Source organism: Nicotiana tomentosiformis, chromosome 9 (genome assembly GCF_000390325.3).
Source record: "Nicotiana tomentosiformis chromosome 9, ASM39032v3, whole genome shotgun sequence".
Taxonomy (NCBI): domain Eukaryota; kingdom Viridiplantae; phylum Streptophyta; class Magnoliopsida; order Solanales; family Solanaceae; genus Nicotiana; species Nicotiana tomentosiformis.
The window spans coordinates 2,849,552-2,868,701 of NC_090820.1; the positions used below are offsets into that span (position 1 = coordinate 2,849,552).

At 35.7% G+C, this 19,150-nt stretch overlaps 1 protein-coding gene across 1 annotated transcript; it reads left to right on the forward strand.

The window, feature by feature from the left end:
• The first annotated feature begins 5,297 nt into the window (after positions 1-5,297).
• LOC117274191 (putative late blight resistance protein homolog R1A-10) lies at positions 5,298-8,137 on the forward strand. The gene is made up of 3 exons (XM_070186071.1): positions 5,298-5,492; positions 6,375-6,464; positions 7,202-8,137. The coding sequence occupies exons 1-3, from the start codon at positions 5,298-5,300 to the stop codon at positions 8,120-8,122; spliced, it is 1,206 nt and encodes a 401-aa protein (XP_070042172.1). The 3' UTR covers positions 8,123-8,137.
• Positions 8,138-19,150: the final 11,013 nt, after the last annotated feature.

Below are 19,150 nucleotides of genomic sequence, written 5' to 3' on the forward strand. Positions count from 1 at the left end.
AGAGAGACTTTACGCTTACTTTTAGGGAAAATGCATAAGTACCCCCTCAACCTATGACCGGAGTTCCAACTACATACCTTTCTTTTTCGAGGACCCTATTACCCCTGAACTATTATAAAGTGAAATTATTACCACCCTAAATGCTGGCGTGACAAAGTGTGTGTTCACTCTCTCAAAGCCCAAAAATTTACTTACTGGTCTTTTTCTTTTTCTTTTCTTTTTCTTAATCTTTTGTCTTTTACCCTTTTTTTTCTTCTTCCCAAGATGATAGCCACCTTTAAAAGGCATTGAGCTCCATTTACAACACCATTCCTTTGAAAATTCATTTTTTAATTTTAGATTGGTATTTTTTCCTCAAACTTTTATGGGTTTATTCTTATCTTTGCATTAGCAAGAAAATAAATTTAAATGTGATTGTGTGTACACATGTCATCTTTTTATTGGATATTACACTTAATTAATTATGTCAGTAACTTAAACAAATATTTTTTCCTTTCTCTTCGAAAATATACAATACTTTTCTTAAAAATTCGGCAGCAACGACGACCAAAGAAATTATCACTACGTGAATATTATTTCTTTGGCCGAAATCGATATCGGAGAATTAAAATTTTGGATTTCATTGTTGTCATGTTGGTGGTGATACTAATATTGTCCGTGGTGATACTAATATTGTCACTTTTTGTCCTTTTGTTTTCTTGAGCCGAAAGTCTTTCGGAAACAGCCTCTCTACTCCTTCGGGGTAGGGTTAAGGCATGCATACACACTACTCTCCTCAGACCCTATTAGTAAGATATTACTGGGTTGTTGTTGTTGTATTGTTGTCATGTTGCTACTAGTCATGATAAAGAATAGAATAATAGATCAAAATAAGGAACATAATGGGAGAGAAAAAAAAGAGTGACAATATATATATATGGCAGGCGAGTGTATTTCACCTCCCAAGAAACATCTAGTTATGACATTTCAAGGAGATATTTATTCCTTTTTAGAATAGTTTAGGAGGGTAATAGAATTCCCGTAAAGAAAAGATGTGTAGTTGAAACTTCGGTCATAGGTTAGGTTGAGAGGGTACTTATGAATTTTCCCTTACTTTGATGAATAGATCTTTACCAATGACGGCGTATGTTAACCACAAACCACAAGAGAGAGCTACAAAGAATGAGAGCCAAAATGGCATGAATTCCACTTTTTGTCATGATGACATGTGTGACCAAGGGCGGATGCACGTTTAACGAAGCGGTGTCACGCGGCACCGCTTCGTCGAATTTGTTTACTAAATATATGTATTAATACTGTAAGAAAATAGATAAGTAGGAAAAAATAACACCACTTAACACAAATTGTTTCTTGGTGCGTTGGTTATGTACTTGATTTTGCTCTAAGAGGCTAGAGGTTTGAACCTCGTATGGTTAAAAATTATGAAGTAGAATTGAACTTAGGACCTTTTCTAACTTGAAACTCAATAAAACCAATAGACTAAGATTACTTCTTGTCTAGAAGTATGACAATTAATGTTATTATTCTCGTTTTTGTGTAAATTTCGACACCGCTTATAAACATTCTTGCGTACGCTTGTGTATACATGTATGAATAGCAAACAGGTTAAGGAAAATGAAAAGAAATACTAAAAAAAGGAATGAAGTGTTAAATTAAGAACATAGGCTTACTATGATTGAGAGGGGTGATCCATACATAAGTAAGGAGACAACGGTGGTAGCAATACCACAAAAATTCTTTCTACTATTTTTCCATGAAGAGCAAGCATGGAGATAATAGCTACTGCAATACAAATTGCAATGTTTAGAAAGAAGAGTGCCGAGATTTTCCTCCTCTCGTTATTAGGTGCAAATTTGAGGAAACTCAGCACATAGACAAGAGCAAAATTAAGCTGCTCCAATCCCATTCATAGTCTACACTAGCGCATTGTTTGATGATACTAGCGGCATACCATACCTATGATAATTTAATTAGTACACAAGTATTAAAAAGACACTTTAAGAAGGAAAGAAATTTGTCTCGGCAACAGAAAACTAATTACCATGTTGATAATAGACAGTTCAGCATTGTAATCATGTATGGACTACTCGAGATAGTCGCTGGAGCACCCCCTCCATTCACCTTTTGTTCCCATATGCATCGACCTTTTCTAAATCGACATATCTAGGTTCTCCCAACATGTTCTCGTTCTTTCGAAATGACATTGCCAAAAGTCGAATCAAAGGCTTTACAAGAGAGCTTCTTGTTGGATATTAGGTTTGGGTCGTGGGTCGCCCATGTGGACTAACCCGACCCGTTTGAGAAGAGATTAAACTTAAGGAGGTTACTAACGTCATCGATATGTGGGCATATAGGGGTATTTCACACTTGCTATTTGAAAAGAAAATAAAATATCTTATTTATTGTGGAAAGGATTTTTGAAAAAAATACAGTTTTCTAACTATCTCATATTTTACGACGATTTCGGTAAAGGATTTGGGTTTTCACTGATATATTTTAAAAGTGGAACTATTTTCGGGAATTATGAATAAGCTGAGCATTTTAAATTCCGAGTTACTTCTTTATTTACTTGCCTTGCATTGTTATGAAGTACTATTGGTTATTGAGTTGGACCCGACCTATGTTACAACCCATCACTACTTTCAACCTAAGGTTAGGTTTGTTACTTACTGAGTACATGGGATCGATTGTACTCGTACTATACTTCTGCACTTTGCGTGCAGATGTTGGCTGCTGATGTTGTTGTTTTCGATGTGAGCTGGAATTGAAGATGTACCTGCGTTCCGTTGTAGCTGCCTCTTGTTCATCGTAGCCTTAGATCTATAAAACTCTGTTTATGTACTTTTCAAACAGATGATGTATTTACTTCCTTTCAGCTTAGTAAACAATATTCTTAGAAGCTCATGATTTGTACTACCAGTCCTTGGGAAATGTATAAGATTCAGATAATTCCTTTTGTTTAATTGTCTTGTTAATATTATTGGAATTGGATAGTTATTAGCCGGCTTACCTAGCAGGTTGGGTTAGGTGCCATCACGACTAGTGGATTTGGGGTCGTGACATATTGGTATCAGAGCTCTAGGTTCATAGGTTCTACAAGTCATGAGCAAGTGTCCAGTAGAGTCTTGCGGATCGGTATGATGACGTTCATACCTATCTTCAAGAGTACTAAACATGGTTTCTAACATGGATCACAGCTCAGGTGCTCTAATACGTAGAGTACAGTAAAATGTTCAGATAAGATAGCTACACAGTTTCCGTGGAATAGACTAAATCACATTCACTACGGTGCACGCCCACACGCCCGTCACGTAGTATGCGCGTCACCTCAACATCAATCACATGACATGTAATTCGGGGTTTCATACCCTCAGCACCAAGTTTAGAAGTGTTACTTACCTCGAACAAGCCAAATCCAATATTGAGCACTGCCAAACGATGCTCCAAAAATGCCGTCACGCGTGTACCGGCCTCCGAACGGCTCAAAACTAGCCAAAACCAACTCAAATACATCAAATAATGCCAAAGGAAATAAACCTAATCGATAAGGTCGAAGTTTTAATCAAAAGCCCAAAATCGACCAAAAGGTCCAACCCGGGCCCGCACCTTGGAACTCGACAAAAATTATAAAATTCGGCAACCCATTAAATTACAAGTCCAACCCATACTAGTTTCACTCAAATCCGACTCCAAATTGATGTTCCAAACTCAAAAATTCGCTTTATGAAACTTTAGGCTAACCCCCACCCCTCCTCCCCCCTCCATTTTTCTCATTAAAATTCATCAACCAATTGCCAAAAATAAAGATAGATTCATGAAATGTAATCAAAACTGAGTGTAGAACACTTATCCCAATCCTTGTGATGAAAATTGCTCCAAACATCGCTCCATTCCGAAGTTCATAGCTCCATATATGATAAAAATGACCAACTCTCGAACTTATAACATTTTGCCCAGCGATTCTCGCTTTTGCGAGTAAAGGGCCGCTTCTGCGACAAACGCTCCGCTTCTGCGGAGAAGCTCTGGAGAATTGGACCTCGCACCTGCGGAAAACATCCGCTCCTGCAACATCGCAGTTGCGACAAAAGGACCCGTATCTGCACCAAAGCCCGCTTCTGCGCTCAAATCCCGCACCTGCGCGCACGCAAGTGCGCTACAAAAATTCGCATCTGCGGTGATCCCTAGCCAAGCCTTCCTTCGCTTCTGCGACCGGTTGTTTGCATCTGCGGACGCATATTTGCGTCCATTCTTCCGCAAGTGCGCCTTCAGCAATGCAATAAGAAACGAAAATGATCTGAACCTTGTCCGAAACTTACCAGAGCCACTTAGGACCTTGTCCAAATTACCGACATGTCCCATAACATAACACGGACCTACTTGAGGCCTCAAATCACACCTAGCAATATCGAAACGATGAATCACACCTCAATTCGAACTTGATGAACTTTGAACTTTTACACTTCTAAAACTCGTGCCGAAACATAGCAAATCAATCGAGAATGAACCCAAATTTTGCACACAATTCCCAAATGACGTAACGAACCTATTCCAACTCCCAAAACCACAATCCGAACCAGATATCCACAAGGTCAACTCTCGGTCAAACTTTTGAACTTTCCAAACCTTCAAATTTCCAATTTTTGCCAATTTGTGCCGAAACCTTCTAGAATCATCCAAATGCAAATCTGGGTAAACGCCCGAGTCCAAAATCATCATCCGGACCTATCGGAACCATCCGTTCAGGGGTCAAATTCACAAAACGTCAAACGTGGTCAATTTTTCCAACTTAAAGTTTCAATAATGAAATTCATTCTTCCAAATCGATTCCGAATAACCTGAATACCAAAATCGACGATTCACATAAGTCACAATACATCATATGGAGCTACTCATGCCCGTAAATCACTGAGCGAAGTGCAAATACTCTAAACGATTGGTCGGGTCGTTACACCTAACATATTAAATTTTCCAAAAATTACTTTTTTTTGTGGCCAAACATGCTCTAAAACGAGTATTATATATTGATGGGAACCACAGATAGTGGCATCAACTACTTGCTAATATTTTTATGTGCTACATGTTTTTGTAAGAAATATTAAATTGCTGGTGGCTTGGCCGGTGAACATTACATAATAAGAATATAAAAAGACCGTTGAGAAATTATATTGGATGTTCACACTTATGTCTTCCATTCTATATATATATACAGGTTTAGTAAAGTTAAGATGTCGTTGCACCTATATATTCTCTCCATTTACATTAATCTTGCTAAATTGGAGTAGTAAAAAGTAAGAAAAATGGCAGATGTAGCACTGCAATTTGTAGTGGATACCCTGGTGCCGATTATAATTGAAAATTGGAAGCTAATTGGTGGCACAAAAGAAGATTCTGCACATCTATTGGGAGAGCTTAATCGGTCAAAGGCCTTTCTACAGGATGCTGCAAAATACCGTGAGAGCAACAGCGAACAGTGGAAATACTTTATCAAAGAAGTTCAAGCAGGGCGGCTCAACAGATCTACATATTTAAAGGCCCTTACAATTTTTTTCAAAAAAAAAATAAGAAAAAGAGAACAAAAAATAAAGTGGTGGACTATCGAATATTGAGGTCCAGAACTCAAAATAAAAACTTTGATTTGGCTATCATCATAAACAAAAATAAAATAAACGTACATAACATAATAGCTTACGTTGCGAGTATTAACGGTGTAAAAAATATTTACTTCGTCTGATCAATTTAAATGGTGATTGTAGTTCATTCTATTAAGTAACACTTATTGGTGAATATCTAAAATAAATTGTAAATAACCTAATATAATATGTAAAGAAAATCGGTGCATGAATGTTTTTGTGTTCATGTAGTTTCAGAGAACATTATAAAAGAAATTTATTATAGTGTCGATATATATAACTTAAATCATATATGTAAAAGATAAATTTAAAATAGAAAAGTGAAGCAAATATACTAATTAATGAGGGAAGAAAATTATCATAATTTATAAATTTATTGTATAAAATAACCTCAATCAAGTAACAAAAAATATAATGTAACACTTTTCTTTATATTAATTATTTATATAAATTATATAGTATATAATAATAATAATATTAATAATAATATAAAAAAATATATATATATATATATATATTTAAATAAATTTGGTGCCTCCAAAATTTGGGGCTAACGCAATCGCCTCACTGCCCAAAGCCTTACAGCCGCCCCTCAGTTCAAGTTATGATATATAAAGCTGAGGGTCTTATTGATAAGCTCCTGATTAAGGGGAAGAGAGAAACATAATTGTGCAAAACTTGGATACTAAATATGCCAAAAAAGTTTGGGATCTTGCAAATGAGATTACCGACACCCTTGAACAGGTGAAGAAGATTCGCGAACAAAATCCAGAGGCTTTTCATGCTAAGTCAATGCTTGATTATCAGCCGGATATCGTTGCCCCCGGGCCACAGGTATGTATAAAATTATTATTTCCAATGGTCTCTACCTCGATCACACAATATTCTACCTCCGTGACCTTACTTGTGGAATCATGTTGTTGTTGTTGATCTCAATGGTAGTTATATATGATTGTCAGCCTATTTTACATTTTCTTTATAACTTTACTTTAAATATATATTTAATGCACATAGTATTAAAATTACTATCATAAAAAAAATACATTTTTGCTATGTGAAAAGTTCTCAATCTAACGTTAATTAATAGAAGCTTTGTAGACACACAAAAGTTATACTTCGTGAACCTATTTTTTTTTTGGTCCGTTCCAAAAAGAATAATCCCTTTCTAAATTTGGAAACAATTCAACTTAAACTTACAATTCTACTTTTAATGAGAAGCTTTTATAACCAAACAAATAATCTCGACCTCTTTTTGACTTGTTTAAGACAACAAATTTCAAAAGTCTTCATTTTTTATTAAACTCCGTGCCCGATCAAACATGTTCACATAAATTAGAACGGAGGGAGTAGCATTTTTAAAACAACAAATTTGATAAGTCTTCATTTTTTTTCTCTTTCTTTAAAACTAAGAAATTTAAGATTGAAAAAAGAAGAAATTTGATCGTCTTTAATTAACAGGATACTTTGTTGGAAGAAAATGAAGTTGTCGGCTTTGACGAGGAGGCCAAAAATGTGATCGACCGTACGTCTTTCTGAAGGAACCGATGATTTAGATGTTATCCCTGTGGTAGGTTTGGCTGGACTTGCTCAAAACCACACTGGCAATAAAAATCTATAATGATCCTAAGATTTCCTATGAATTTTACCTAGGACCACAACAATACAAACCAAAGGAGGTCTTTCTTAGTATACTGGAAGGATTCACGAAACGCACGACAGAATATCAAAATATGGCTGTCAGTGACTTGACAAACATAATACGTGAATTCATTCTGAAAGAAGGTAAATGTCTCATTGTGTTGGACGATGTGTGGGCGACAGACGTTGTGGATTCTGTGATGAAAGTTTTCCCGGAAAACAGAAAAGGCCATCGAATCATGTTCACCACTCGTGACCTGCATATTGGTAGATATGCCAATCCTGAACCTCACTCATTGAAATTTCTGACGGACAAGGAAAGTTTCCAACTGTTGGAAAAAAGAGTTTTTGGCAGTAATATTCGAAAGTGTCCTGAAGATTTAATAGCACATGGAGAAAGTATCGCTAAACAATGTAGTGGATTGCCACTTGCTTTAGTGGTAATTGCAGGCGCTCTAAAAGGACATACAAGCGAAAGAGTGTGGCAAATGGTTAAGGACAATGTAGGAAAGCATCTTATAAATAAGGATGACCCTCAAAGCTGCTTGAAATATGTGGAAATGAGTTATGGTCATCTGCCCGAAGATATGAAGGCGTGCTTCCTGTATTGTGGCGCCTTTCCACAAGGCTTTGAAATTCCTGCTTGGAAGTTGATCCGCTTGTGGATTTCCGAGGGACTGATAAACTCCAACTTAGATGGCAGACCCGAGGATATAGCGGAGATTTACTTGAACGAACTTGTCAACAGGAATTTAGTGATTGTAATGCAGAAAAGTTTTCAATCCTATGCCCAACCGTTGTGTAATCCTTTTCAGTTGTTCTCTAACTTCAATTACTTTTCTCTGCATATATAGATATAGTGGCACTTGAGTACTTGTTTAGTCTTATTCATGTGAATTCCAAAAATAATGGCACATTTATATATTTCCTTAATAAAATTGTTATTATAGTCACACAAAAGTTATGACATGTTTAAGGCCACAAGTTTCAAAAGTTTTATACTCACACAACTGTTATCACATATTTAAGACCACGTATTTCAGAATACTCCCGTTCTTTCTTAAATTGTGTGCTGAGTCAAACTACGACAAACTGATTGAAACAAACGGAGTAAATAACTAGAGACAAATAGCCAGTTATCCTAACTCCAATTGAGGATGAGATAGTTAGTTGGGATGAATCAAAAGAGAATGGATGCAAAATACAAAAATTGTGTTTTTACTTGGCGAAAATCCCAGGAAGGACGATCTTTTATTATTATTGCAACAAGAGGAAAATAAAAAACGAAAGGCGATAGCTAAGCAGGATAAAAGCAGAAAATAAAAAAATTAGCCTCCTCTGCAAACTAAATTCTAAAGTTTAATTAAGCCAATGATGTCTAAATGATCTGGCATGAATAAGTAAATATACGAAATCTTGTCAATGGGATCAATTGAATTATATTAAACTTCCCTTTCAACTTCTTAACTGTTCAAATCGCAACTAAATATAAAGACAAACAATGTCACTCAAATGCAAATTGCCGAAGGTGCACTTCATCATGTACTTTCAGTATAATGCAAATAAATTGTTATTGAGGTGAACCTAGGAAGCAAAAACAAAAAACCAAAACCTCGGCAGCTGCAAATCTCAACTTTGCTTCATCCAACTCCTTCTGTACTCCTCTAACAGGAATCCAAATAGACTGCATAAATAACAATATGTTGGTCTAACAAAAGATAGAAGTCATGTTATATTGCTAAATTTAAACATGTTCAAATTTATCGTTTATTGCTTCATTTATTGATTAATACACCGTGAGGAAGAGAGTAAAAGAACGAAAGGTGATGCCTTGCCATATTTATCGTTTCATGGTGAGGTTGAGACTAAAAACACGAAGGGTGACGTCATGGCATTATTATTGTTTCATTCTCAGGTTGAGAGTAAAAACACGATGGGTGATGTCGTGCCATCTTTATTCATTATGTTTATCCGTTTTCATTGGTTGATGATGTATTTGCATGTCTTATGTAGTCATTCATGTTGTAGTTATCATATCTTGTTACCCCTTTCGCATGTCCCCTCCCAATCCTACATATTAAATCTTTATTTGTTACTATGTTGTACATATATCTACGTTTGTACAGGTTAAATTACGTGAGTGTCCTGTCATAGCCTCGTCACTAACTCGTCGGGGTTAGGCTCGGCACTTACGGAGTACATTGGGTCGGCTGTACTCATACTATACTCTGCACTTCTTTTGCAGATTTTGGTACTGGTCCCAACTATATGTGAGATGTATCAGCTCGGATTATCACATTTGGAGACTCGAGATAGATCTACTGGCGTTCGCAGACCTTAAAGTCCCCTTCCTCTTTCCCCATTTACTGTTCATTTCACTCGAAATAGTTGTATTTATTTCAGACTCTGTTTGTAGAACTTCTAGACTTGTGACTCTAGTTCTAGGATTGTACTTAGATATTTTTGGTTATTTGACCTTTTCACATATCATTATAGTTTTATTTGAGTTTAAATGAGTTTTAATTACTTGAATTGTTTAAAATGGCATACAATTTACTCTAACGTTGGCTTGCCTAGCGAGTGAAATGTTATGCGTCACCACAGTCCCGAAGGTGGGAATTCCGGGTCGTGACAGAAAATCTATATATGTTTTGTATATATATACATTATATATGTTATATACAAAAATTATACAAATTTTATACACTTTTTTGGCTACTAAATATAAATAGTTAAAAGTTATAATATCCCTATATTGTGCTAACTATTGTACCTGTAATTTTGGCCTTTATGGTTACTGTTGTGTCTAAGTTAAGCCTTTAGATTATACTCCTTCCGCTTCAATTTTTATGAACTTATTTGATTGGGCATGATGTTTAAGAAAACAAAATTGAATTTGTTGTGTAAATGAGGCACATATATTTTGTCTCACTATAAATTATTATATATAAAGGTAAATTATTTTCTAAATATGGAAACATATCATTCTTTTTAGTACGGATTAGAAAAGAAATAGATTTACGTATGGAGGAGTTTATGACCGTCCAATTTCGAATTTAGTCAAATTTCAATACCCGATACTAAATATCGAGCGAAAACCCTTTTTAAATAAAAAAGACTAGCCTCTATTCATTTTCCACTAGTTACATTTTTAGCTTGTGTTTTGTTTTGTTTTTGTCCTTGCTGTTGCAACTTGAAATAAAGTCTAGGTCGACATATCTTGTCTTGTAGTCTATTAATCTTGAGGTACTGTATGTACTTTTATTTGTTTAATAAGCACAAATTAAGTAATATTAAAGTGTCCAATAAGTGCAAGCCTATTAGTTGAAATGTCAAAAGTTGGTATCAAATTTAGGGAGTTATTTATGCTCCCGTTTGGCCAGATTTTGGTTACTATTTTTTAAGTTTAATTTTTTTTTTCAAGTTTCAAGATTTATGACAGTTTTTGAGTGATATTTTTCCATTTATTCACAAAAATTTAAATTTGTTTTTCAAATAAAATACATGCACAAACACAATTTTAATTTTTAAATATTATTTTCCAACATAACTTCAAAAACTCTTTTTCCAAGTGTTAATTAAATATATGTTTAACTATGTATTCATTTGTGCTTATGTTTTATCATGCATTTTCATAAGTGAATTTCATACTCATCTTCATGCAAACACTTATACTATAAAAGATATATTATTCCTAAATACAACATGTTTATACGAGATCATTACATTGTAAGTGTACCTTATTATTGGTAAATTTTGGACTTCACCAAAAATAATTAAGGAAGTAATGATATGCAATAAATAAATAAAGTTAAAAATATTATACTTGACTCAAGACACATTATGGGGATCACGTTTCTTTCACGATCCATCTTATCCTTTCATCGATAGAAGTTAGCAATAGCATTATTCTCATATTAGCGGAATTATGGTTGTTTGTCTCCTTATATGGTCATAGACTCTCGAGATAATTCATATTTCAAGACTAGCTATTTTTTAGAGCTGAATTAAGTTTAAAATTCATTTCTTCGTTCGAGCGTGTGGGGGTATTAAGCAGGGGCTGAGGAAGAGCATTAGTCGCGGGTTCGAACAAACTCAACTTAAATCTTATATTTGTATTAGAAAATACATAAAATATGTATAAATTTCTAATTACGAACATAGTAACTAAGATAAACTATGAGTTCCTAATAAATTAAAAATTTATAAACACCAAATTTGTTGAGGGATGGGTTGTTATATGGTCTTGGGCAAGAGTTGGAGTCACTCGGCCACCAATTATCTACATTTGGCCCATTGTTTCCCATTAAAACAATTCGCCCCAAGTTGATCTAGTTAGTGTTCTCATTTATAATCCAAGTTGATACTATTTGTCATGTGGCTGGCTATACGACATTGTTTTTGTTTATTTTTGGAAAATTTCTAGGAAACCGTAGCCGCTACCATTCGGGTGTGCATTTGATATCTAACTCAATGTGCAATTGCTCGCAAATCACACAGAAGATATAAATTGCATTAGGCACGCCCGGTACGACTAGCTCTGACTGGGGAGACTACTGGTGAGGGAAATCGATCTCAGATCTCCCATGTGAGAAACCACTCACCCAACTAACTCAATCAACCCTGGCGGCGGCGTGACTTCACAGTAGATCTTTGTGAAGGCTTTCTTTTTGTCATTTTTCTCCTTTGTTTAGAACAAGTTGTTCTGACAGTTGGACGAGAAACTATTAAGTTCTATAAATAGGGGAGAAACATTGTTTTCCTTTTTACAGCAAAATATTGAAACTCCAAATAGCTCATCAAAATGTTTTCCAAAACTAACCTTTTTCTTTGCCTTTCTTTGGCTATTTTGCTAATTGTAATATCCTCACAAGCTGATGCAAGGGAGATGTCTAAGGCAGCTGCTCCAATTACCCAAGGTTTATTTACTTCTTCAATCTATTACTACTCCAGTAGTTATTTTCATTTTTAACATTTTGAGTCTGCGAACGGATGTTATAAATGTTTAAATATTCATGTAACATTTGGCTTTGAATTTTGTGATATTAAATATGTCATAATATCTTATAAAGAAATCTCATTAATGAAAAAATTAGAATTTCGGAATTAAATAATTATTAAACGTTGGTAGCATTCTTTGCTGGAGTGACTTAAAAGGAAAGTAAAACACATGATTGAAACGAAGGGAGTAAATGTTTACATAAGTATTATTTAACATTTTGCTGAAAGTTTAATGTCGTTTTGAAACTTTCTGAGACATTCTACATCTATAATATTTAATAATCTAAGGATATCGCAACACCGTTTATAATAGTTTAAATTCTATTGCTAGAGCAAGGACACTTCATTTGAATTAGCGACCTGTCCTGCCAAATGTGTGATCATTTTATTTTAAAACTTAAGTTATTAGAGGAGGAACCTACGTTCATCCTAATTTATTTATGTTTGCAGCACTGAGAATTAATATGGTCACAAATTAATTTCCTCCTTTATTGGTTAACCTATAACTAATACATTACTCTACATAACCTAATTTGATGCAGAAATGAATTCAAACAACATTACTGATCAGATGACGGGTGCCGGAATCATCCGTAAGATACCGTGTTGGTCACGAAAAGGTGCAAAACCAGGATGCAAAATCTTCGGCAAAATCGCCGGCAAAGCTTGTAAAATTTGCTCATGTAAATACCAGATTTGCAGCAAATGTCCTAAATGTCATGACCAAAATATCGCCGGCAAAGCTTGTAAAATTTGCTCATGTAAATACCAGATTTGCAGCAAATGTCCTAAATATCATGACCAAAATTAGGCCTCAGAGACTATGTACTTGTGCTGGTGTGAGTTTAGTTTTGAGAATAAAGGGAAAGTTATGAATAGCCTAATATAATTCTATTCACTTTCCTCTAGTTAATTTCTCTTAGTTTGTGTTTTGTTTTGTTAGTAGTTCCTATTGTTGCAACTTGCAACAAGTCTTGGGTCAACATGTACCTCTTGTCTTGTAGTCTTTCGACTGTATGATATTGTACCGTATTGTATTGTATTGTATTTTTCTTTAGCCACTTGTTATCTGAAATCAAATCCAATTAAATCTAATTCGCGTTGCATAGGTTCTACTACAGTTAGACCTCTTTATAACATCTTTATATAATAGTCATTCAATGTAAAAGCCAAATTTTTCTTCGAACCCATTCTTTTAACTCATGAGTTTTATTAATTTTAGTGATTGGAGTTAAGCTTTAGTAAAGAAAGAGCTTTAGGAAGTAATTGACTTAGATTCTTTAGGAGACCTTTCCTTCGCAAATACTGCAGTATGTTGGAATCTATCAAATTAGTCTTAATACATCAAATTCCATCCAAGTTTAAATTCCATAATTCCATAAATCCCGGCCTTACAGCAATCTCAAAATTAGTTTAGGACGATAATCATGAATGTCGTAGTTTACTTTAAGCGCGATTAATAAATCATCGTGGCCATAAGTATGGTTCCCGTGGCATGGTCACGATACGTAAATTCCATTCGGGTGTGCATTTCATGTGACCCGACCATAAATTCTAACAATAATAAAAATAAGTATGTCGTAAATCGCGGGTGCATTTCATGTGGCGCGGTTTGCGACTTGTGCCAAAACGACAAGTGTACGGCATCATGACTTATTCCATAAATAATTAAAAGCGGTTAAAAGTAAAAATACAAAATAGGTTTTAAATAAATAACAAATCAGATAATTAGGCAAATTAATAATAGTTGAAGCGGCCGTGCTAAAACCACGAAACTCGGGAGTGCCTCACACCTTCTCCCGGGTTAACAGAATTCCTTACCCGGTCTTGTGTGTTCGCGGACCATAAATAAGAGTCAAATTTTCTCGATTTGGGATTTAAAATAAACCGGTGACTTGGGATACCATAAATTATTCCAAGTGGTGACTCTGATTGAATAAATAATCTCATTTCGAATAATGTCACTTAAATTGGAAAAACTACCTATCCCCCTCGGGAAAAAGGATGTGTGATAACACCCCGATGTCGGGCTATTCTTTCCGCACTTTTATTTTGATTGGAACTCTTTTAAGAAGGTTTTTATGTTAAATAACATTGAAATTATCTTTGAAATGAAAATATCGGTTTGTTTTGGAAATGAGTCGGTTTGCCTAGTTACACGATAGATGCCATCACGACAGGGGTTAGCTTGGGTCGTGACAACTATTTATTCAACTCAACAAGTATAGCCTCTTCTTAGCTCTCGGGGTTTTGGTTCAGTGGTAAGGACAAAGCACGTGACGTGTAAGCAAGGCACATGTCTCACGGTTCAAAAACTACCGCAAACAAAACTTGGTATTTTAGTTGGGAGAGAGGTAGTGGGGCGAGCCTAAACTCCCCAGAGTTTGAAGCCCACGTGGGAAGCCCTCAAAATTTCGCATAAAAATAAAGAAATGTAGCACCTTTCTTTAGAGAGTATAGCAGAAGTGAAGTAATAATACATTGAAACCTATGATATAAAAATAGCTGACAGTCATGTACATCCCATTGTGACTGAATGGCTGTTTCAAAGACGAGCAACAGATGTTATCAAATTGGCTCAGATCAGAAAATATGAGGCAGAAAGACAATAAAAATGGAAAGACAAATATAACTATGAGACATGTATCAAATCTCATACTCACTTCTAAACGGGAAGCATTGGCAAACCGTAAGTGCCTTCCTCACTGCCTGCAAAATGACTAATTTTAGCTATGACTATTACATCATAAGCTCTTCAATGACCGAAAGAATTGCTCCACAAAATCTTTTAAACAAATCTTCGGGCAAAAGTACAGCAAAGTGAACCGAGGGAGTACTTGTTTAGTCTTCTTCTAGTAAATTCATGTGAATTCCAAAAGAATTTTACATTTATATATTCCCGTAATAGAAATATTTTATAGCCACACAAATGCTATGACATATTTAATTAAGGCCAAAAGTTTCAAAAACATTATACTCACACAAATATTATGGCATATTTAAGACTACACATTTCAGAAGTCTCCCGTTCTTTTTAAATTTTGTGTTGAGTCAAACTATGACAAACAGATTGAAACAAATGGCGTAAATAACTACAGACAAATAGCCAGTTATCCTAACTCCAATTGAGGATGAGATAGTCAGTTGGGATGAATCAAAAGAGAATGGAAGAAAACTACAACGATTGTGTTTTTACTTTGGGAACTTTACATAATTGTCACGATTTAAAAGAAATATAACAAATTCTTAGCATAAAATTCAATATTACAGTTGTGGCAGAAAAATATTTATATTTGTAGCACACAGTTCCATTAAATAGGAATATTAATTATTAATCCCTAAACATAAGCAATTTGAATGGAAAGTCAATAATTCTTTGTACAAAAATCATGCATTTCTTTTCTCTTTATCTATTAGCTTTCCTTCTTTTTCTTCATCTTCTTAATTTTATTTGGACGGGGTCCCGAGAGGCTCGGATGACTTTCGAATGGTTAACGGATCAAATTTAAACTTAAGGAAATGTTGGAACTGCTGCCGACTGGTGTGGTCGCACCTGCGAAGCTTTTGATCGAAGGTGCGAAGCCACACGTGTGCGAAATCAGTCGCAGAAGCGACCAAGAGAGGGACTGGGCAGTCGGCTGTTTTCGCAGGCGTGCATTTTCGTCAGCAAAAGCGGATGTGCAGGTGCGAGCCCAGGCACCGCAGGTGCAGAAATGCCTGGGCAGTGTTAAAATTAAGGTTCCGAGAATTTTTCTCATTTTGGACATTTTGGAGCTCGATTTGGGCGACTTTAGAGAGGAACTTTTCCACACAACTTGGGGTAAGTGTTCTTGACTCCGTTGTGATAATATTCCATGAATCTATCTTCATTTTTAGCAATTGGTTGATGAATATAAAGAGAAAATTGGGGGTGTTGGCCTAAAGTTCATAATACGAATTTTTGAGTTTTGAACATCGATTTGGAGTCGCAATTGAGTGAAATTAGTATGGCTGAACTTGTAATTAGATGGGTTGTCGTATATTGTGAGTTTCGTCGGATTTCGAGATGTGGGACCCACGAGCGATTTTTGGGGCATAATTTCGGATTTTTGTGGAAAATATTAGTATTTTGATATGGAATTAATTCTTATAATTTTTGTGGGCTGAATCAAATTAATTGTGACTAGATTCGAGTCGTTCGGAAGTTGATACGCGCATAACGGGATTTTTGGAGCATTGTTTAGCTTGCCCGGCATTGGATTTGGCTTGTTCGAGGTAAGTAACTCTTCTAATCTTGGAGCTGAGGGTATGAACCCTGAATATATGTATTATGTGAGTTGTTGGGAGGTGACGCACATGTTAGGTGACGTGCGTGTGGGCATGTACTATAGAAATTATGACATAATTATTTCTGTAAAAATTTTACAGTTAAATAATATTGGCATTCTCCATGTAGTTTTATGTGTCGAAGAAATTGAGCTGAAAAGCATATTAAAAGTCATGTTGAGGCTATGTACCCGTATTTTGGGACCCGCAGAAGTCATATTATTGAGAATTATTTATTTTAAATTGAAAATTCATACTCAGTCATATTCATTTCAATACATATCATATCTCAGTCTCTGTAGTTATTCATTGATACATCATATCATCATTTTTGGGCTATTCTCATGACATTGTGAGCCCATGAGAGAGAGACTAGAGAGATTGATAACTGAGGGAGCCCGAGGGCCTGATAGTGAGGATCTTTTTGGGATCTTTTTGAAAATTCATTTTAGAGGGCCTGCTGTTTTCGCAGGCGTGCATTTTCGTCAGCAAAAGCGGATGTGCAGGTGCGAGCCCAGGCACCGCAGGTGCGGAAATGCCTGGGCAGTGTTAAAATTAAGGTTCAGAGAATTTTTCTCATTTTGGACATTTTGGAGCTCGATTTGGGCGACTTTAGAGAGGAACTTTTTCACACAACTTGGGGTAAGTGTTCTTGACTCCGTTGTGATAATATTCCATGAATCTATCTTCATTTTTAGCAATTGGTTGATGAATATAAAGAGAAAATTGGGGGTGTTGGCCTAAAGTTCATAATACGAATTTTTGAGTTTTGAACATCGATTTGGAGTCGCAATTGAGTGAAATTAGTATGGCTGAACTTGTAATTAGATGGGTTGTCGTATATTGTGAGTTTCGTCGGATTTCGAGATGTGGGACCCACGAGCGATTTTTGGGGCATAATTTCGGATTTTTATGGAAAATATTAGTATTTTGATATGGAATTAATTTCTATAATTTTTGTGGGCTGAATCAAATTAATTGTGACTAGATTCGAGTCGTTCGGAAGTTGATACGCGCATAACGGGATTTTTGGAGCATTGTTTAGCTTGCTCGGCATTGGATTTGGCTTGTTCGAGGTAAGTAACTCTTCTAATCTTGGAGCTGAGAGTATGAACCCTGAATATATGTATTATGTGAGTTGTTGGGAGGTGACGCACATGTTAGGTGACGTGCGTGTGGGCATGTACTATAGAAATTATGACATAATTATTTCTGTGGAAATTTTACAGTTAAATAATATTGGCATTCTCCATGTAGTTTTATGTGTCAAAGAAATTGAGCTGAAAAGCATATTAAAAGTCATGTTGAGGCTATGTACCCGTATTTTGGGACCCGCAGAAGTCATATTGTTGTGAATTATTTATTTTAAATTGAAAATTCATACTCAGTCATATTCATTTCAATACATATCATATCTCAGTCTCTGTTGTTATTCATTGATACATCATATCATTATTTTTGGGCTATTCTCATGACATTGTGAGCCCATGAGAGAGAGACTGGAGAGATTGATGACTGAGGGAGGCCGAGGGCCTGATTGTAAGGATCTTTTTGGGATCGGGTTGCACGCTGCAGCAGGCTATGTTGGCTCTATATATGTTATTACTATTATATAGATCGGGGATGCCCGTCTGCAGCAGGACTTATTAGCTTATTATGGCACGTGAGTTGTCCGTGCTGATTCTGATGTGATATTATAGCACGTTAGTTGTCCGTGTAGATTATAGCACTTGGGCTGTAGGAGCCCCTCTGAATTTTATACACACACCGTGTAAGCGCATGTACCTACCGAGTGCGAGTGCTGAGTGACTGGGAAGCATAAGTGATTGTGAGGTATGCCCGAGGGGCTATTTATGAGTGATTGTGAGGTAAGCCTGTGGGGCTGTACTGTATTTTTCTTTAGCCACTTGTTATCTGAAACCAAATTCAATTAAATCTAATTCGCGTTGCAAAGGTTCTACTATAGTTAGACCTCTTTATAACATCATCATTATATAATAGTCATTCACTGTAAAAGCCAAGTTTTTCTTGGAATCGATTTTGATGTTATGTTATAATATATGTTTTCTATAACAACACTTCACTATAGCAGTCAAAAAATATCGGAGCAAACAAGGATGTTATAAAGAGGTTTGACTGTACAAGAAATATCGGAAACAACCTCTCTATCCCTCTGGAGTAGGGATAAGGTATGCATACACTCTACCCTCCCTAAACCCCACTTGTGGGATCCTACTGGGTTGTTGTTGTAGTTGTACATTATTAACTTAACATGTAACAGAACATAATAACAGTTCAACTTATCTAGTATTGTTTCTTCCTTTTTATCCTAAAGTAACAAGGGACAATATGCAAATGTTAGTACAAGATCTGTTTTGAGTAGAAGCTGTGTTCGTGCGGGACATGAACATGCAGTTACGAAATGAGTTCAGCCATGCTTTCGCTGATCAAAGCAAAAAAAAAAAAGATGTTCAGCGTCGATACACGCAGGCACATATACGAAGAAAGGATGGCGACAATAAAGAACCAATTCCTGACCAAACCATGCTATAATAGGATGCAACAATTTGGAACAT

Bases quoted from the DNA above. Each gene is read 5' to 3' on its own strand.
- LOC117274191 (XM_070186071.1), top strand. From the start codon at position 5,298: ATGGCAGATGTAGCACTGCAATTTGTAGTGGATACCCTGGTGCCGATT. The intron at 5,493-6,374 runs GTTCAAGCAGGG...ACCCTTGAACAG, and splicing joins GGAAATACTTTATCAAAGAA to GTGAAGAAGATTCGCGAACA. The intron at 6,465-7,201 runs GTATGTATAAAA...TCCCTGTGGTAG, and splicing joins TCGTTGCCCCCGGGCCACAG to GTTTGGCTGGACTTGCTCAA.